The sequence below is a fragment of the Alosa sapidissima genome, chromosome 1, assembly GCF_018492685.1.
Source record: "Alosa sapidissima isolate fAloSap1 chromosome 1, fAloSap1.pri, whole genome shotgun sequence".
Lineage (NCBI taxonomy): Eukaryota > Metazoa > Chordata > Actinopteri > Clupeiformes > Clupeidae > Alosa > Alosa sapidissima.
This window is the reverse complement of record NC_055957.1, coordinates 13,936,179-13,956,932: the sequence shown is the minus strand read 5'-3', so window position 1 is coordinate 13,956,932 and position 20,754 is coordinate 13,936,179. Positions and strand designations below refer to the sequence as shown.

Sequence of the window (20,754 nt, the reverse complement as noted above, 5' to 3'; positions counted from 1 at the left end):
GTTGGACTGACAAAAATGAAAATAAGTCCACCCAATTGGGCCACTAAGGTCCTCTGACCCAGAGTGAAGCTCATCTTCCTGTCTAAAGCGATTAAATGTCTGCAGCGTCACATGTGTCGATGAAATGTGAAACCCCGGTCGGCTGGCTCTGGGTGTCTCTTCCGCCCGCTCGCCTTTGATTCTGCCATCTTTGTTCAGAGTGGTGATGGAGAATCAAACCAGGCAGGTGGAAAATTACTGTCCGCCCAGTAAGCGCTAGACAGACGACCTGAGTGTTTTATTATTTAAAAGGGGAGGGGGGGGATTTTTACTGATGCTACACAATATGAGCAGAGCTATGAATCAAAACAGTGTGGACTGTTCAAACAAAAGCGCTGAAAGGCTCATCTATGGACCCCATTATGGATCCCTCCATAATCCCACATTGCCTCCACCTGCATCTCCATCTCCCAGCCTCATCTCTCTGAAACCGCAGAGAGAGAGAGAGAGAGAGAGAGAGAGATAGAGAGAGAGAGAGCGCAAGAACAGAAAGGCACAGAGAGAGAGAGAGAGAGAGAGAGAGCGCAAGAACAGAAAGAGAAAGGCACAGAGAGAGAGAGAGAGAGAGCGCAAGAACAGAAAGAGAAAGGCACAGAGAGAGAGAGAGAGAGAGAGAGGGAGAGAGAGATAGAGAGAGAGAGAGAGAGAGAGAGAGAGAGAGATTGAGTGGATAGTGGCTGAGAGTGAGGGACCCATCCACTTTTCCATGTCTCTCCACAGCTTCACCATATGTTGAGCTTCAGGCTTACAGCAGGTGAGCCTCTATAGCCGCCTAACGAGCTGTTCGCCAGCCTCCATGGTAACACCACACTCACGTCGCAACGCTGAGCTGCAAATCACATCCCAGAGTGGAGCCATCAGGCCCAGGCGTGATGGATGCTGGTGGACCTGTCTGCCTTGAGTGTTAATTAATAATGCACTCATGCAAATCACCAGTAGCACCATTGAGATTCATTAAGACCAATACACAAATCCCCCGACTGGACATGAGGCGTTTGACCCGAAGCACTACCATCATGGCTGAGCCAATTAGACCTATTAATCTGACACTGTTCAGTGCAGAAGCTGCTGCCCCGAGGCATTCGGGGGGAGGGGGGGGCAGATTCATTAGAAGTCCAGGGGGGCCGGAAGAGGTATGGTGTTGCTCTTAATGTATTCAAATCAATAGGATGCAACTGGAAACCACAGGCATCTGTCCACGGTAAGGCGGTAAGGGAAGCTGGTGAGGCATCTGTGTCTGCCTGTAAGCGAGCCTTTGCTTGAGGCACATACAAACTACGGGGGTTGTAAAGTGCTTACAGTGGAAATACACAGTGGCCATATCTTACCCACATGCTGTATGTGCGAGGGAGGACTGATGCATTTCTTCTGAAGGTAGTCAGGGCTTGATTAAAGCTTCAAAAGCAGCTTTACCTCTGATTCTAGCAAACATCTTGCAGAGCTTGTAATTCTGTCACCTTCATTCAACTCTAAAAACAATTAACCCTCTGGGAAGAACGCAGGAAGAAGATGCATCATCCAAAACAGGCATTCAAAACAGGAAAGGGTGGGGGATAGGTGGTGGTGCCCAGATAGCTGCTCTCGTTTGCTGGGAACACTACAACAATGACAGAGTCACCAGGCTGACAGCACCAACGCACAATTGAAAAGATTCTGCGACATGTCTGATGTTTTTTACAAAACAGTGTTTACTGAAGACGAAGTACCTGCTTTCACACACTCTGCATTTTTAAAGACAAAATACGTTTGATCCTGGCCTGTGAGAAGGGAGCACCCAGCTAACAGGAAGTGGAGCATGTGAAGTGCTTGTGACTGCAGAGGCTTTCTGTTTAATTGATTCCATTCACTCGCTCTCACTCAGACTGACTCAGATTACTGAGCTCAAGTCCTCACCTTGGAACTACTTGCTTGTGCAGGAAGTAGGCCACAATATAATCAACCAAAATCACAGGAGCTCCAAAATAATGTGATATTTAGTGTCAAAAACAACTGATTCTTTGACAGTGATAGATCATTTCATAATTTTCTTGTAAAGTGTCTGCACTTTCCTATTGTGTTTAAACAAATTCATAAAATCATATGAAACAGACAATCAGAGAGGGTAAACACATCTTAACTTCAAATGGCATTATAATGTTTACAAAGCACTGGATGTCATACCTTCATCAAATAGAAAACTCATGCGTTTTTCTACAAGAGCCTTAGAAGGTAATGACTGCACAAAGGGGAAGCACGCAAGAATAAAACCTTTCCATCTTCCCTTTTCTAAATAAAGTTTAATGAGCTTAGCCACAACAGCTTGTCTCTGACTAATGCACTCCATCATAAGGTCCAATCGCATTAACCAGGCAGTGGCATTCGTAGAATATAGGTACACATCCTAATCCATATGAGTCATAAATGCTTTGCAAATCTGAGGATTAAAAAGGCAATTTCAGTTATGGACATGGACTTTATGGTCATTCCTGTTGAAATTAATCAATAATTGATTTTAGACTACAAAGGTTTGCAAACTCATCTAATTGGAAGTCCAAGTGAATCTGTGAAAACTGGCCTCAGCTGCGCTTCTCTGGTGACCTGGAGAGCCTTTTCAAGCGCATCCATGACAACCGGTCTTTGAAGCCACTAGGGGAAACTTCTGCCACCCCAAATGTCACGCCCTCTCTATGGAGCATCTCTTAATAGAGACACTGCATGAGGACCTTGCCGGCATAGGTCCTTCTGAAACTGGACTGAATACATTTTTGTTTCACATGTCTAGCCTATTGTTGACATGGATTATGATAAATTGTTATTATTTCTAAAATACTGTTCCTTCTTAAACGGCTTTAAAAGGAATGGCATAAAGATTCCGCAACTGTGAAGACCAATGGCAGATCTTTGGGCTTTGTTGTTTTTACGTCAGCCCTGTGAAGAATAGCTATGCTGGGCGGCAGTATGGCATGCAGGAGGGTCGGCAGGCCCGGCGTCCGAACAGAGTTATTTTAGCCCTGGAACGCAGTGACGAACCGACTGGTGCCTGCTGTTCTGGAATTCAGAATCCTGGCCACTGAGGTCATCCTCCGCTTGGTCTGCTTACATCACAATGGCTGTTCCGCCGTCCGGCAATGCAGCGAGCAGGGGGAGGCACGAGGGTGGGAGGGACGGGAGAGAGTGGAAGGGGGAGGGGGCGGGGTGGGTCACACATCCTGAGACAGGGCTAGAGCTGTCTACCGACACAATCCCGCCATTCACGGCTGCCTCTCCAGCCAGCACTCCCCCCATGGATATGCTATCCCCCAGCAGTGCCTCCTCCTCCCCCCACCCCTGCCTTACAAAACCTCTAACACTCTCGTCTTGTAAGCAACGCCACCACCACCACCATGAAACAACATGCCACAGACAAGCAAACAGCTCAGAAGCAGAGCGCTGGCAGCTTGAGTCGGTTATCCACCCTCAGAGCCAGAGGAGGGATGTGAGGGAGGGCTCGTGTTTTGACCGAAACCCCCGAGACGTGCTGTCAAAACCGGCCCACACCCAAAACCAGGCAGACAGAACAGTGCCATTCAGCATGCCAAGGAGCTGACTTAAGTGATTTACAATAGAGCCGCACACACCCACACAACCACCTCCAAAAATACATCACAAAAGACAATCGCTCTCCTCCTCCCTCAACCTGTTTCTGGCCCTGTGCTGCTTACGGTGATAACGACAGGCATCAGATCCAATGGGAGGGGAGGGAATTTAACCCTCACACACACACATTTCATCATAAAGTCTCCCAGACAGACCGGATACCACTCTCTGCTTTTAGGCAGTGACACAACATTGGTTGGGCAATCAACATCGCCCTTCTTGTTCAAATAAACACACGGATGTGAACCAAAACAGCGAATCAAAAACGTGCGGCCAATAAAGACGGCAGGGTCTCCAACCTCTCCCCCTTGCAGGTCACTTTCCCATGAAATGACCAAGTCATAACTAGAAATAGTCATGATGGAACCCCCATAAGAACCTGATGTCATGCGCGGAAAAAGAGACAAAAGGCCCCTGTGAGACGTGTGGGCTGTGCGCTTGACCAGGAGAACGCCCCCTCACCTCCGTCCAGAGCTCTCCTCCCGCCTTGGCCTAAGCACTGCTGAGGGAACGCAGCATGATGACAGAGTCTTTACTCATGGTGTGGGAGCCCCTATGGTATCTGATTTTGGCATGCTGCTGGACCATGCAGTGCAGAGAGCCAGAGAGCGAGAGAGAGGGGAAGAAAAAAGGTCCCATCAGGCATGACTCATCCCTGGCTCATACTCATCTCGCTCCTGAAAGGCAGGCCAGTAAGAGCTTGTTGCCACCTTCAGAATGCAACAAGACTCAAATTTGTAAACATTGGGGAAAGTACAGGAGACAGGTAACCATGCCAAGCAACTTCACATTCCCGGTGCTCTGAAAATTCCCTGAGTGGAGAAGCTACTCTGACCAAGACAGAACAAAACTATAACCAGGCTCCGCTCCAAGTATTCCGGCATAACAGTTTTCCCCAATATGCAGTGGCTATATAAAGATTACAAGACATGTTTCATACTGATTGTGCTGTGCATACAGGTAGATCATACATTCATAAAGTATTTTTCTCCAAACATTTGAGTAATTATCCAAATTGCAGACACTTCTGTCAATATCTAAACCAGTCGGTCATACAGCACTACTGATATGCCGATTACTACTTACAGTAAAACTTGATTACTTGTTATCTTGTGATGCTTTGACTTGGGCTATTATTGTTTAAGCCTATTTATAGGAACTGATGTAGGCTATTCCTTAAGCATAATACAATGGCGGAATGAATTAATAGTTTTATGATCAGATGATAAATTAGAACTGATCCATCATGGCCTACAACAATGAACCACAATTAGTCAACATGATAGCTTTTAATGCAACTGCTACTCCTGTTCACATACAGTCAATGGTTCACACCTGTTTGTTCATCTTGTGCAAACATCCAATATACACTGTGAAGAAGTCTCAACATGAAATAGTATGCTTTATTCCATGAGGCATTATTGACCAGCATTGTCAGTCAATTCTAACTGAATTGTTCGGCGCCTGAGTAACTTTGATCTCTTAAGTTGCACCCTCAGTTTTGCTGAGATCAGGATGGCAGCTATGTAGAAATGGGGAAAGAATGTTGAGTGGACATCATCACTAACCGGTAATATAATAAGGAGAGTGCTTCACTTGACGTATCAAGTCTGTTGACGGACATGGAAAGTGTGTACAGCGGTGAAAAGTATCTGCCAGCAATCAATGATGTAGAAACTTCGTAATACATCCTTTCCGTTGTGTTGTTAGAAATAAGGGAGTGGATAGAGAGCCCCGTTAGCTCAAGAAAGCTTACACTTATAGCCTGTGGAAGGACTCAGTGATCCAAGGTATAATTTACCAATGATGGCATATGCTGGCGTGGCAATGATCTCTTTACGAAACAGCACTAAAATCAGCAAAGGGAGGTGCGGTATAATGGACTGCAACATCAAATTTAGCTGCAGTGCGTTTATCTTACAGTGTTTATGCTGTATTTACATCACATTTGGTCTGATGGATGTGCTAGGTGCGAATTGCCGCTGACCTTTCAACCTGAGCGCCCATTGCGAAACTCATTCATCCAGTCAGAAATACAGCAGCTGGACACAACAATGAAATGCTGCTTACCGTATACGCGCATCCAGCCTTGTTGCTGGCAAAATGAATCCATCAAAATGCCGTCAAGCACAGGGTCCAAAGACACCATTCCCCCCTGAATACTGTCCACGTCGCCAGCGGTCGAATCAGTCTCCATACATATACCTCCACGGTAAATCCCAGGTACTGATAGTGAGTCCATGTCCAGAAAGTCCACGACGTTTCCGTGAGAAAATGAAGGAAAAATAAACCCTCTGTTGGCTGTGCTGTAACGTAGTGTAGTGTTGCACCGGTGTCAGTAATCGAGAAATATTCGTTCAATTGAAAACACCTACTTTGCACTTGTGAAGATGTAGAGCACTGTTTCAATTTTGTTAAAAAACTTAATAACTGTCCAAATTCATAATTGTTTCAATAAATGCATGTCTCATCTTCTTTGTTTAGCCCTTACGCTAGAATCCAAAATTCTATCCAGGCTGCACACGTGTTAAACTCCCGACGAAAGATTCTTTGAATTGAACTGGATACCTAAAGTAATCAGTATATGGTCACATTGACAACACTGTACAATAACCACAACTTCCCTAGTTAGATGGTTCGCTAAATAACTTGTTGGCTAGGTAAAGGTAATGTAACTGCATATTCCTCACTGCAACCCAGATGTTCTCCCACTGGGTAGGCATTGAAAATAACGTTTCGTTTACCATTAAAGCTACTGTTCTGAATGTATAAACATATTTAAACAGAATAAAGACGTATTAAGAGGTAATGTTATTTGAGCACTGTCCTGTTTTGCTGCTAACTAACAGTTACTAACGCTAATGTTAGCTGTGGGCAGTGGCTCCAATACATTGCCGATGACTCCACCGCCTTAGCGAAATCCAACGTTAGCGACAACTGCACAATAGACTCAGAACGTCGTCTGCACTCTAAAGCTATCCAAATCAATGACAGAAGTTTTCAGCCTAGTTGCCTGGACGGAAAACTGTTGTTATAGTTCCTGTAATAAGTCCATTGTTGAATTTTCAAATACCTCCCGGTGTCTTGAACGACTGGTGTTACCAGCTCCGACAACGGGGTCAGCACAGCAGTCCCTTCACATTTAAAAATCCAGACCAGTTTCCACCTCAATCACATGCCTTTGCCAGTCTCGATTCAAGGGAGTCAGGGAAGACAAGAGGATATCCGAGTAGTTCGATTCACATGGCCACTTCCAGGTTAATATTGTTGGTCATTCTTTTCAATAGTCCCAGGCATTTTTTCTGTCTTAAAACTGAGAATACTTTTCTAATAGTATTTTATTTATTTTACCCAAAGAAAAAGGCTTGTGTTCCAATCATCTAAATCACAAAAACGCACAATGAGGTGGCTAAGACCTAGGAATTTTTTTGTGCAGGCCTATTTAGGATACATAATATGGAAACTTGATGGAAATATATATATATATATATATATATATATATATATATATATATATATATATATATATATATATATATAATGTTTAAATAATAATTTAACTTTAGCATAATAAAAAGATCTGCACTGTGTAAATTTTATATTGCCCTTCAGAGTCTTTCCTCTGACATAGAGGGGTGATTATAATAAGTGACATCAACTTATTATGGAATATAAGTTGTTTTTTGTGTGCAAACTATAGAGAAAGCATTTCAGGAAATTCCGCTGGTATAGGTTTAGCTAACACAAACCATGTAGCAGAAAACAACCTACAACATTTAATCTATACCCTACCCTATTTTAAAGAAGCTTATCAAGAATGAAAATAATAGGCCTGTATAAGAAATCCATTAGGCTCACTGGGCATTTCTTTAAAAAAACAAAACAACACCACTGAGACACCTACTGGTTAAAATTTGAAATACATTTCTTTATTTTGTGAGGATGTAAGGTTCAAGTTTAAAGCAGAATATTTTGGGAAAATCAACCTTTAATTATCCAAATAGCCATCACTGCTTATTCACTTTGGAAGTTGCATCAGCTGTAAAAACAAAGAGAAAATGACAAGTGTATCACAATTTGGCAAAGTATATAAAATGGAGCATTGTTGTAGGGTGGGGGTTACTTTGGCACTTTAAAGCAACACCAAAGAACTTTTCCTCTGTCGCACGCACTATTTGTTTATCCAGCACAGGCTTTGCCAATAACAATGTCCACAGACAAGGTAGAATATGTTGCCTGATTTTATGAAAGTACGATGTATTGCGACATCAGATGCAAGTCAAATTTGTAGTTTCTCATGTCTCATTCCACCGAACTACAGATCCGCTACCCGATCCGGCAAACTTACATAGTGCGGTTATAGCTGATAGAAGTGAATGCAGAAAGAGTGCCGTTCACCCTGTTACGAGTTGATCCACTGAAACGATTTTGGAAACATTATTTTAAGGTACAAAAAACTCTTTGGTGTTGCTTTAACTGTGTGGGTGATCATTAAACTGTATATTACCTTGAGGTGTTAACTTGGCCAAAATGGGAGAAAGGACATCTTCAATATGTTTTCTCTGTTCACAGAAGTCTTGAGTCGTTGGGTTTTTGGAATTCAGGATCCAATCTGACTTTGCTGTGCATGTGTTATTACAGACATTCTAAAAGAATATAAGATGTAGGCTATGATGTAGCATCTAGAAGCAACAACGCAACCACAATAACAAGAAGGAGGAGAAGAATGTCAGAGTTATCAGTAGTGGTAGAGTTACCTTATCCTCCTTGCTCAGTTTCCCTTGAATTCTCTCTGGATCCGCTATGGTTTCTCGAACCATTGTAATATATGACTGCAACCTCTGTTTGGCCTCTGAGGAGGATGCAATAAATGTTAGACCTGTGGAACCTGGAACCCCTTGAAAACAGTTCTCTGATGTTTGAAACTTTATCTCCCCTCACCAGCCCAGGAAAGATAATCAGCACAATCCATTTTTGAATAACGAGATGCAACCTCCTTTGCCCGTTCCCTACGAAAGTTTATAGCTTGAATGTCGGCACCAAGTTCCACCAAAGTTTTCAGAGTATCGAGTTGACCCCAAAGGGCAGAATAGTGCAATGGAGAATAACCTAGAGGTGTAAACAAAATTAAATCAATAGAAATCTCATATAGAATCAATTCAAAATCTATAGGCCTAATGATTGTTTTGTTTTTCTAGAAGCAACAACGCAACCACACAGCCATGCATAGCCTAGGCCTAGTCTAGGCAACATGAATATAACATGGCTTTGAAAGGCCTAAGTAATTTTTGATGATGTGATGAGCTGTGTTCTTGTTTTTATGTGACGTTAACTGTAAGATAGACAAGATAGCCAATTTGCAATACTGCATACTGCAATACTGGGGGGGGGTCTAGCCTGTAAAAAGCTTAGTGCCTACCCCTGACGGTCCAGGTATTCACATCAGCACCGTGTTTTACAAGTTCACGAACCACATTGCTTCGTCCCAGCATACTTGCAGCAAACAAGGCATTTCTTCCGATGTCATCCTCTTCCCATAACAAATTAGATCGTTCTTCATTGGTAGCACTCTCATTTTCCAGAATGGACTGTATTCCCGGGACGTCACCTGCCAATGCTAACTGGTAAACAGAACCAACACAGTTACTGGATTGCATTTTCGCAAGTTGGAGGTCATGTTTGTTTCCGTCTCCATAGATACCAGTTGTTACAAGTTTACTGCACCGTGTCCACCACATTCCCGACTTCTAAATTTACACAGATCACAAAGAGGATCGAGTGATATACTTCTCTGCTTAGTCTGTCTTCCTCTCCACCCTCTCCATGTCCATGTTTTTGAGTACTGACTGCCCACTACTGCTTACTACTGTTTTACTACTGTTTTACTATTGTACACAGCCTAATGTTTTCACTACTGTTTTACTTTACTCTCCTATTCGTCTATATTATTTATGCTGGTCTCTAGACCTTACTCTTGCACTGTTGGACTAATGTTGGACTACTTTTTGCATGTTGTTTACCATTTCTGCTGTAAGTGCATGTTGTGTGTTATGTCTGTATGCTATGAGACCCTTGAATTTCCCCTTGAGGATCAATAAAGTATCTATCTATCTATATTCTATGTCTGGCAGGTGACGTCCTGGAACACATTTCAGTTTTGAATGTATTTGGCATATCTAGGCAATTGGTAAGCTACAGTTAAAGAAATAACTAATAACTGTCATTAGGCAATTGTATAGGCAGTATCCAATATGGCACGACAGATCGATACAGTGTTTCGGTGTAAATGATCTTAGATCATGTATCAATAGGCCTGCTAAAGGGCTAGACCACTTTAGACCGCTAGACTCAAGCGGAACTAAGGACAGGCAATTGTTAACCCGGGGACTGCGCTTTTTTATGCACATCCTGTCTGGGTTTACAGACGGAATCAAATAGCCCTTTTCGGTTTTACCTCTGAAATCCCAGACTTTGACAAGTAAACTCGGATGTTTTATCATTTTAATGGATATATGAGGTATCGATTGTTCTTTTACGTTTGGTTTGGTCGACATTTTAATCACGTGTATGTAATGTAAAATGAAACAACTATCAACACAGAACTGGGATAGTGAGCTAGCTGGCAGGCTATTTTGAAGCCACTTCTACGGAATACGAATAGCCTACTTGTGGAATCTAGCTAGATAGCTAGCTAGCAGGTAGCTTTCATGACGTTAGTGATATGTATTACGCCGTAAAGTGTTATTTTAGGTCGAGGTCAAACCAAGCTGACGGCCAGTAATAAAGTGAAGTCGATTAGCAATTTAGTTTGGTATGTTATCCTCGCTGTGTCGCTGTACCCGTAGCTAACAGGCGTAGTTGGCTCTACAATGTAGCTAAGCTGTGACAGTTAGCATGAAATGCGACCAGATAACTCGTAAGCTTAGATTATGTGTTGGCACGAATGAAGAGATCTGAAAACATACCAACACTCTCACGTTAGCTGCTGCATTTTTAATTCAATGTCGTGTGTAAGTGCACATCATATTGTGGTTACAACAATGTTTAAGTTTGCGGGAAGCATTTCCAGCTAAAGATAGGGAGAGATTGTTTTTTTTCAGTCATTAATTCAGGATTCCCTTAATACTAGCCTACTGTGGTGTTTGCATGCATTAACATGTTTCAGATCCTGTCTTCACAATCATTAATTATGGAAGTTAGATTACAGCTTACGTAATGTTTATTTGCATTACAGGTTAGCAGAAAGGTGAACCACGAAGGGTTATTTTTTCTGTGCATGGACGGAAAGCCAATGCGCAGGTTAGTATGCTAAAGTTATTTCAGATATTTTTATTCACATTATTCACACGTTTTTAAAGGTTGTTCTTAAATTACGTACTTTTCATATTCTTATAATAAACTAAGTAAGACATGCTCCCTGCAGTTACGCATCAAAGCTGATTTAGTTAATGGGGAAATATCCATTTGTTGAAACAGTTATAGCATGATGTGTAATTGGATCGACTTCACAAAATCTTGAATTCAACCATTCAGGTATGTGTAAGACAACGTGTTTGGATTAGATATTTGCATTGTTGCTGTGTGGTTTGGTACGGTATGGTTAACACATTTAAGTGGATTCGCTTTTTTTGTTGTCAGTTGTAGAAATATCAAGTGAAAATCTTTTACTTCTGATTCTTAGAGACATGAAAGTCAACCAAACAGATTGGGACACATTCCAAACAGTGGAAACTTATTAGAAAGACTATTAGGCCAAATCCTGCTAAAGTATTAATATGCCCAGATATTATATCAGTTAATATGACCACAGGCAATTGTATTTCAGGTGTTGGAGGTAAAGAGTAAATTACATGTTTCACGGGTTTAGTAGAGTCTATGCAACCACCAGCTAAACATGATCTCTGAAATGGTGCAGGAAGCATGTTGGGTAGCTTCCTTTCTTAAGAGCTAAGCGTACCTCAACATGCTGTAGGTCTAAGGTGTGCTTGGATGATGGACATTACAGGTAGCTAGCCCAACTTTTTCATAAAGACATTTCAGACAGTGAGTAAGTGAAAGGATGTAAACTTAATCTTACCACCAGTCACCTCAACTGTGGCACCACTGAGTTATATCTGAATGTATAACCAGTGTTATTTTCCAGATACATGTGGGATTCAAATATTTTTTATATATATATATATATATTAATAGACAGCTATTATGCTGTTTGATCAAATAGCAACAGTAATTTGGTCAAAATCTATTCCAATATCCAGTGCTAGAAAGAGGCCTATGTGATTGACTGAATGTTTGAATATTTGAAATGATCAAACACTGAACAAGCTGACAGAATGCCATTCCCCTTTCACCAGAGTGCAGAGGCGACTCTCTGTGTGACTGACTGATGTGTAGTGGTTAAAAAAAGGTCTCAGGAAGAAGTCTGGGATTGGGGTCTTTCTGTCCTGTACACTTCTCTCTCTTTCAGCCTCCTTCTGTCTCTCTATCTCTCTGTCACACACACACACACACATTTTGCTGCTGATCAGACTTAGAAAATGCTTAAAGGAAAATGTTTTAACAGGGAGCATAAATACTGTTTTTTTTCTTTGTTTATAACGACATAGGGAGTTGTTAGAGGCATTATGCCATCAGACTGGTGAATGCCTATGTAGTTTTGACATGCACACAGACACCAGTTGAAAATCGTCACCTTTCTCTCTCCCACCCAGGGGTACCAGTGCACGCCCAGATAACACCGGAATGGACATCACCAGCCGCTGCACCCTTGGTGACCCCAACAAACTTCCAGAGGGGGTCCCCCAGCCTGCGCGGATGCCCTATGTGTCCGACAAGCACCCCCGTCAGACACTGGAGGTCATCAACCTGCTACGCAAGCACCGGGAGCTATGCGATGTCGTGCTGGTGGTTGGAGCCAAGAAGATCTACGCGCACCGGGTCATCCTGTCGGCCTGCAGCCCCTACTTCCGGGCCATGTTCACAGGGGAGCTGGCGGAGAGCAGGCAGACGGAGGTGGTGATCCGAGACATCGACGAACGCGCCATGGAGCTGCTCATTGATTTTGCTTACACCTCACAGGTACGACTCGGCGGCATTTCTCAGTTTTTGGTGTTCTCTGTTTTTCATCTGTGCTACAAGGAATTCTGGAAGAGTTTATTTGTTGTAGATTTGATGCGGTTATTGATTAGTAACACAAGTAGCACTTCTCATTAGTGTTGTGGGATTTACTGATAATTAGTAACTAGTTACAGTTTCACAGTTTTGTGATAAAATAATTTGTATAATAATAATAATGTGTATAAATAAATTGATACTAAGGAAAGTAACTTTTGAGTTATGTCTATTGCTGTTTTATTTTAGTGTTGCTATGACACGACTGTAAAATGTTCTCAATCACTGTACCCAAAATAGAAATGATGAAACGTAAGTAGCGGAATAGTAAAACATAATAGATGTGTTTTTATAAGACTATTGTATTTAGAGTAGCTGCCCACTGTCTCCTCTTAAGCTGCCATATTTACAATCACGGTGGAAATGCGAGCGATACAAAGCCAAGCATTATGCTTGTTTGAGTATTTATTTGTTATTCACTGGTCCTCCCCTTTTCTCTCTCCATCCATCTCACCCAAATAATCACTGTTACTGGTACATCACTGCGTGTGTGTGTGTGTGTGTGCGCGCCTGTGAGCGTGTGTGCGTGTTTAACGAACATGTGTTGTAGGGATGCATGATATTATCGGTACGACACCGCTATCGGCAGATAACAGCTTAGGAATTGTATTATCAGCAGATAGGAAAATTGAGATTGAAAATATCAGCAAATCAGATATTGACAGAAATCCAATATGGTGCATTCTTAATATGTTTGTAAGTGTCTGCATGCTTCCATGTACATCTGAGCAGGCTAAGCGGGTGTCCAGGTGTGTGGTAGTAGGTTGATGTTCTGTGTTGTGGCGTTCAGGTGACGGTGGAGGAGGGCAACGTTCAGACCCTGTTGCCTGCTGCTTGTCTGCTGCAGCTGGCCGAGATCCAGGAGGCATGCTGCGAGTTTCTGAAACGGCAACTGGACCCCTCTAACTGCCTCGGTATCCGCGCCTTCGCCGACACACACTCCTGCCGCGAGCTGCTGCGCATCGCCGACAAGTTCACCCAGCACAACTTCCAAGAGGTGACGCCTGTTTGTCAATCACACACACGCACAAACAGACACAGACAAGCCTCGGTCACTCTCTGAATTCTTGTTTCTATGTATGTCTCGCCTATTCTCTCTCATTATGAGCAATCTATTTTGTGTACCCTTTCCTCGTTGTTTTCTCTGTTGTTAGGCTTTCCCGTGCGTTTATTCAGATTGTATGCTGCTCTGCCTCTCTCAAAGCTAGTTGAAAGGCAACAGATGTCAGACCAGGAAAGTGCTGTGGTGACTTTGGTTTCGTTAAGAACCATGCCCTCTGTGTTCCCTCGCGCGGATGTGTGTTGCTGCCTGCCACTAATTTTAGCCCCACTTCCAGGCTATAAAGATGATCCCGTCAGAATCCAGGGTGTCTGCTCTCGCTAGCATTAGCTGTAGCAATGCCTCTCGGGTTTCCTTGATGACACTGCAGCTCCTCGTTATTTTTACCCCAAGGAAGAGAGCTAAATCTGATTCTCCCCTGAGTTTTAATTACCGGAACTTTGGTGTGTGTGTGCGCAGTGAGTTTGCACTTCAACACATAAAGGAAGTGTCCTTCTTTAATTGAGAGGAGAATTCAAATGTTTCAGGCATACTAAAAAGATTGTCAAAGTGAGCAACAAGAGGAGTTTCAATGTGTTTGGTGTGGTTATGGGGTAGTGCCTTTATTGTTGTACAGTGTCATGTTGTAAATTGCTGGAATTGGGTTTCTGTGAGAGGTTGAAAAATCTTTCCAAATCCCCGGCCAGTGAATACTCTTGAGAGATGGAAGACCAGTCCTGCTTTGGTCTTTTCCTTTCTTTGTTTATTGGGTGTCCAGTCTGCAAGTGTGTGTGTCACAGCTTTGTGTTTTTTTCCTCTTTGATTCTGGCTTAGTACCTATTACTATCCTGAGCCAAACACCGTTTTGAAAAGTGTGTGTGTGTGTGTGTGTGTGTGTACCCACCTTCCTTGTGCCAGGTCATGGAGAGTGAAGAGTTCATGTTACTGCCAGCCAATCAGCTCATAGACATCATCTCCAGTGATGAGCTGAATGTTCGGAGTGAGGAGCAGGTGTTCAATGCGGTGATGGCCTGGGTCAAATACAGCATCCAGGAGCGTCGACCTCAGCTGCCACAGGTCGCACACACACACACACACACACCTGCCTCTCATAGTCAATATACACTATGTTTATAGTTATAAGATGTAGTATTTGCAATAAGGGTCAGTATAAACTTCCAATTTCAGATTCAATTAAACTTTAATTAAGAAACCGTCAATACAACATAGTGACATAATAGATTAACTCACATCCCTGCTGTTCTTTTTAAAAATATAGCTCGTATAGGTAATACATATTTATTATATTAGGCTTAGTAGAAAAATCATAGACATGCTGTAGATGTTTATTAATTTAACCTAAAGAACAGAGTGTTTGTTCTCAGGTTGTTTTCCATTATATCATGAATGATGAATATGTAAGATGAACCGTGACAACAGATTTCTCAAGGCTTTTATCTCTCCGTGGCAACAGGTACTCCAGCATGTTCGTCTTCCACTCCTCAGTCCAAAGTTCCTGGTGGGCACTGTGGGGTCAGACCCCCTCATTAAGAGTGATGAGGAGTGCAGGTGGGTTTTGTCATGACTCATGCTGTAGCTCCATGCTGACTGTTGCACCCTGACCACAGACTCCAGGGGCCAGAGATTCAGAACGAGGGTTTTCATCCAGCCATTCTATTAATACCACCTCGTTATTATCTCTTTTTGAGCTTTTGACAGCTAGTAATTGCAATGACTCCCACTTTGCACTTGGTTACGAGGCACGGAATTATTTTTAGAATCTGATCCCTTAGAATCTGATCCCTTATCATACCTTTTCATTCGTACTCGTCGCTCGACTTATCGTTACTAAATTCAAGATGGTGGCGAACGGTAAACTTCCTGAAGATACTGTCTGTATAAATCGTCTTTTAAATAAACTACCAGTGCTTTTTCAAAGTTCTCAATGTCTCGTTTTAAATGTCAAGGCCCTCAGAAGTCTACCAATGAAGTATGGAGCTACTTTGAGCCTCGTAAATGGTGTAAAACAGTGAATTATTTGCATGGCTAGGCTGATGCCTGAGGCACCCCCATCGAAAAACTTGGTAGCATCGGCTAACTAGTGCCAGATTTCTGAGTGCAGGGGACAAGACGAGATGAGCTATAAGACATACGTTCACACTCGGTATCATGTTTCAACACACTTTAGGTCAATATTATACCGGAATTCTCACCAAAACACCAAAGAACTTTTCCTCTGTCGCACACACGCTATTTGTTTATCCAGCAACTGCTTTGCAAATAACGATGTCCATAGACAAGGTAGAATATGTTGCATGATTTTATGAAAGTACGATGTATTGCGACATCATGCAAGTCAAATTTGTAGTTTCTTATGTCTCATTCCATCGAACTACAAACCTGCTACCCGATCTGGCAAACTTACATAATGCGGTTACAGCCGATAGAGGGCCGCGAAGCAAATGCAGAAGTGCCGTTCACCCTGTTACGAGTTGATGAACCACTGAAACAATTTTGGAAACATTATTTTAAGGTACAAAAAACTCTTTGGTGTTGCTTTAAGTCTGATTTTTTTGCCTGGCAATGAGAATAAGGTTTTATTTATTTTTTTAAATAAAATAATTAAAATCATTTTTTTCACCTCAATGGTGAACAGAGGTTCAGAGGTGTCCTTTAATTGACATTTTCTGACCCCCCCCCTCCCTTTCATCAGAGATCTGGTGGATGAAGCCAAGAACTACCTCCTCCTGCCTCAAGAGCGCCCCCTCATGCAAGGCCCTCGTACTCGGCCCCGCAAACCCATCCGCTGTGGAGAGGTGCTGTTTGCAGGTAGGCAGGAGTCAGGAAGTGCACAGCAGCCCATCATATCATAGCCCCTGACTAACAACAGAAGCACATCTATATGTTGGTCAGGTGTATCTTTATTGAACAGGGGATATACTGTATGGGCTGCATTGAAACTGACTACTTCAGATGTTTGTGTGTATGTTTGTATGTATTGATTCACCTCAGAGCTGTAAGAAAATAGAAAAGCATTGATTTTGTGTGTGTGTGTGCGTGCGTGCGTGGATTTCTGGTGATGACTCATGGGGCTGACCTCATCCCTTCCTCTGCTTGCTATATAGTGGGGGGCTGGTGCAGCGGTGATGCCATCTCCAGCGTGGAGCGCTACGACCCGCAGACCAACGAGTGGCGCATGGTGGCGTCCATGAGCAAGCGCCGCTGTGGGGTCGGGGTCAGTGTGCTGGACGACCTCCTCTATGCAGTCGGCGGCCATGATGGTTCCTCATACCTAAACAGTGTGGAGAGGTGGGCTACTGCTTGACCATAATCAGTAATCATGCTGAAATGTCACAAAATGTGGGAATAATGCCCAGTGATTCATAATGAATAATGTATCATTTCTGTGAGGGAACCGCAGGTGGTGCATCATTTGGGATTTGTAGGATACGGTCTGCCCCTACTGAAACAGAAACAGAAGTATGATGGTGTTTGTGCATGTCCACAGGTATGACCCCAAGACCAACCAGTGGAGTAGCGATGTGGCCCCCACAAGTACTTGCAGAACCAGTGTAGGCGTAGCTGTGCTGGGAGGCTACTTGTATGCTGTTGGAGGTCAAGATGGAGTTTCTTGTCTCAATATAGTGGAGAGGTGAGCTTGACAAACTTCTAGGACTCACACTGAATCTGGGGTTTCTCTATCTGCATGACAGTGTATACGTGCTGTGTGTCATTTAAATACTTTCTGAAGTGGCAAGTCTCAGTTTAGCATTACCCACATGACCCATACGTACAAACAAGCAAACAACAACAACGCAAGCATGAGGGCAGCTTGGATGACTATTGCATTTACAGAGGAGCAGGTTTGACTGGATGAATCCCGCTATAGGCAAAGGTCTCCCTGTCTGTATCTCCTCAGAGATGGCCAGCCTTCACCACTCTACACTTGCCTGGAGGCACCAAGGCAAAATGGAATGCAGTCATATGTGTGTGGTTCATGTCTGTCCTGTCGCCCCCATCGCTGCAGGTATGACCCCAAGGAGAATAAGTGGACACGAGTGGCTTCCATGAGCACCCGGCGGCTAGGCGTGGCTGTTGCTGTGCTCGGGGGATTTCTGTACGCAGTGGGGGGGTCAGACGGAACGTCCCCTCTCAATACAGGTACTCAACCACTCTGCTTCGTTCACTTCACATGTGCTTTGGTTTACACACAGCGGTAGATCCTGCTTCCGCTGTTACTAATAAGAGGTGCACAGGTCTTAACCGGCATTGTTATTGTATACTGGCCAGTATGCTGTACACATACATATGTGATGATAATGTTGTCTGTGAAGTCCTGTTTCTGACTGGCCAACTGACTGTTGTGTGGTCTGCAGTGGAGCGCTATAACCCCCAGGAGAACAGATGGCACACGGTGGCGCCGATGGGTACCAGGCGGAAGCACCTAGGCTGTGCTGTGTACCAGGACATGATCTACTCCGTGGGCGGACGGGACGACACCACAGAACTGAGCAGCGCGGAGCGATACAACCCCAGAACCAATCAGTGGTCTCCCGTGGTTGCCATGACGTCTCGAAGAAGTGGGGTGTGTAGCTGTTGTTTTGTGGTGATTCTGATTGGTTCAGCAGTCTTTCAGCGGACCGTCTGATGGCGTTAACACATTGGAGCTGTGGTTCATTTTCACATTGTGAAGGATTTGGGCTTTTCATGGTTGATTAATCTATTGACCATTTTCTCAATTAAAGCTGCAGTTGGCAAGATTTTTTTGATCAGATTCACTGAAACCGACACTATGCTCCAACAGAACAACATAAATCAGCAGGTTTTAGAAAAAAAGCCGCACTTCTACCTCCACCTAGAGCCTGTTATTTGTTTTGCAGAAATCCACGGCTCCCGGTTCTTCCGCTCCAATCAGAGTAGGGCTGTGTGATATCTGACTGTCAGTCACAGTCTGGTGCGCACTGATGAGCACAAACTCGATGAGAGGGCGCTCTGTGGTAGTGGGGGAGGGCCATGAAAGTTGTAAACATTCAAAATTTTGGCTAAGTCCCCTCAATCTGTCAGACTTGCCAACTGCAGCTTTAAATTGATTAGTTGTTTGGTCAGTAAAATGACAGAATTTTTTTTAAGAAAAACATGTTTCATCAAGATGATGTCCTCAAACACCCACTTTTGTCCACACGCCAAAGGTATTCAGTTTAGCTTCATAGAAGAGGAAAATATTTAAGAATGTTTAAGAAGTTGCAATTGCAGAATTTTGAGGAATGTACCTTAAAAAGAGACAAACCAATTACCAAAATAGTTGCCGATTCATTTAGTTCACAACAAAACTATTGTTGCAGCTCTATATAGGCCCACTAAAGAAGCCTTACAAGCCTGTAGCAGAAAATACATTTCAAATTTGCTCTTGCAGGTGGGTCTAGCAGTTGTAAATGGGCAGTTAATGGCCGTCGGTGGCTTTGATGGCACGACATACCTGAAAACAATAGAGGTGTATGATCCTGATGCCAATACATGGAGGTAAGATTTTCCACTGAACTACTAGTAGTTGTTTGCCATCATCATTGTTATTCCTCCTATTTGTCTTGTTTTTTTTTTTTTTTTCTCTAACTTCAAACAAAACCACAACTTTGTTCTGACAAACTCTCCTGACAGGCTTTACGGCGGAATGAATTACCGAAGACTAGGAGGAGGAGTCGGTGTTATCAAAATGACTCACTGTGAATCCCATATATGGTAACACTCCCACGCCCACTACACTGGTGCCTCACCATAGCTTGTGCCTCAGACATTGTGCATCATGCAAAAGAATACGACTCTCAAGACTGTAAACGCATCTCTGGCCGTTCCAATGGCAAGCCAAGGAGTCCCTTCCCCCTCGCCATGCGACTCGTCCTGTTTTAGCTGCTCATTGAGAGTGCATCCGGCCCCATCCTTCGCTCCTGTACACATCAGTCTACACCAGCTCGAGGCCTCCTGAAAGGACCAGTGGTATGCAAGCTGAGGTTCTGTCATTGTCCAGCCGTCTTCACAGCGATTCCGGTGAACATTTGTTGCTGTTCCAAGGACATGGGAAAACTTCTGAGAGGATAACGGTCTAGACTCTCTCAGAAGGCAGTCTCGCCTGCTTCTCTGTGCGGCTCAAATTGAAAAGGGACCTTGTGGCCAATTCTTGCTGAAGTGACAGTGGAGAGGCTTGTGAGACGGTGATGTCACTCTGTCCCCAGGCCTCACAAATAAGCTACTCCTTCAGTCATTTTAAAATTCATCTGAGTTGGATGCACTGTGACTGGTTATTATAGCCGCATCTTTTCCTAGACAAGTGAGACATTCAGATTCAGTGACCTGTAGATTGCAGTTCTTGGTACCATGGTGATCACCAAACATTGCTAAATTGAATGTGCAACCCTTGCAGTTGAAAATTTGCAATTTAAAGGCTGTGCAAAAGTAAGTTATACTGTTGGTGAATATTTTTAGAAACATCAGTTAGACATACAATCACTCTTGTTTACTTTTATATGAAAGGACACCTAAATTAATTGGACCATGCACTTTAACCCCTTTTGTTGTTTTGTTTTGAAGGTATAGACATGTTAGAAATATATATGGGGAAATGAATCAGTGGATGACATGTATTTCATCTTCACTTACTGGGCCTGCCAGATACTCTGTGATATTGGCCCATGTTACTGAGGATTTCTTCTTAATATGTTGTCATACATGCATTAAACTCAGTTTCCATTTTATCATTTGCACATGTCACCGATGTTTTAGGGTATTAAGTGTTGATGAACAATGAATATGCATTTGGCTAAAGACTTGCAATGTGTGTTCCATCTAGTGAGTATGGATGTCACTGTGCAATTTGAAGTGATTTTTTTTTTTATCTA

The 20,754-nt window shown here is 43.2% G+C and overlaps 2 protein-coding genes across 5 annotated transcripts; one reads left to right on the top strand and one right to left on the bottom strand.

Annotated features, from left to right (window-relative positions):
• Window positions 1-7,561: 7,561 nt before the first annotated feature.
• ankrd45 (ankyrin repeat domain 45) lies at window positions 7,562-9,352 on the bottom strand. Its single transcript, XM_042085171.1, has 5 exons — window positions 9,074-9,352; window positions 8,596-8,763; window positions 8,412-8,506; window positions 8,162-8,300; window positions 7,562-7,693 (listed from the first exon to the last, which is right to left on the bottom strand). The coding sequence occupies exons 1-5, from the start codon at window positions 9,309-9,311 to the stop codon at window positions 7,662-7,664; spliced, it is 672 nt and encodes a 223-aa protein (XP_041941105.1). The 5' UTR covers window positions 9,312-9,352; the 3' UTR covers window positions 7,562-7,661.
• Window positions 9,353-10,035: 683 nt separating this feature from the next.
• klhl20 (kelch-like family member 20) lies at window positions 10,036-20,734 on the top strand. 4 transcript variants are annotated; one of them, XM_042062700.1, is made up of 13 exons: window positions 10,036-10,171; window positions 10,889-10,953; window positions 12,366-12,732; window positions 13,616-13,822; window positions 14,783-14,941; window positions 15,339-15,433; window positions 16,578-16,693; window positions 16,990-17,173; window positions 17,373-17,516; window positions 17,892-18,025; window positions 18,241-18,449; window positions 19,278-19,384; window positions 19,520-20,734. In XM_042062700.1, the coding sequence occupies exons 2-13, from the start codon at window positions 10,931-10,933 to the stop codon at window positions 19,602-19,604; spliced, it is 1,830 nt and encodes a 609-aa protein (XP_041918634.1). In that variant the 5' UTR covers window positions 10,036-10,171; window positions 10,889-10,930; the 3' UTR covers window positions 19,605-20,734. The 4 variants fall into 4 exon arrangements, with proteins under 4 accessions (XP_041918634.1, XP_041924638.1, XP_041930802.1 ...); XM_042068704.1 differs by having other exon boundaries at window positions 10,043-10,132; XM_042074868.1 differs by lacking the exon at window positions 10,036-10,171 and adding an exon at window positions 10,188-10,352.
• Window positions 20,735-20,754: the final 20 nt, after the last annotated feature.

Excerpts from the sequence above, each read along its gene's own strand:
- ankrd45 (XM_042085171.1), bottom strand. The coding sequence starts at position 9,311 with ATGCAATCCAGTAACTGTGTTGGTTCTGTTTACCAGTTAGCATTGGCA. Across the intron at positions 8,764-9,073 it reads GAATACCTGGACCGTCAGGG|GTTATTCTCCATTGCACTAT; the intron begins GTAGGCACTAAG and ends TTACACCTCTAG. Across the intron at positions 8,507-8,595 it reads TGATTATCTTTCCTGGGCTG|AGGCCAAACAGAGGTTGCAG; the intron begins GTGAGGGGAGAT and ends CATCCTCCTCAG.
- klhl20 (XM_042056074.1), top strand. Across the intron at positions 16,694-16,989 it reads TGGAGAGGTGCTGTTTGCAG|TGGGGGGCTGGTGCAGCGGT; the intron begins GTAGGCAGGAGT and ends CTTGCTATATAG. Across the intron at positions 19,385-19,519 it reads CCTGATGCCAATACATGGAG|GCTTTACGGCGGAATGAATT; the intron begins GTAAGATTTTCC and ends CTCTCCTGACAG.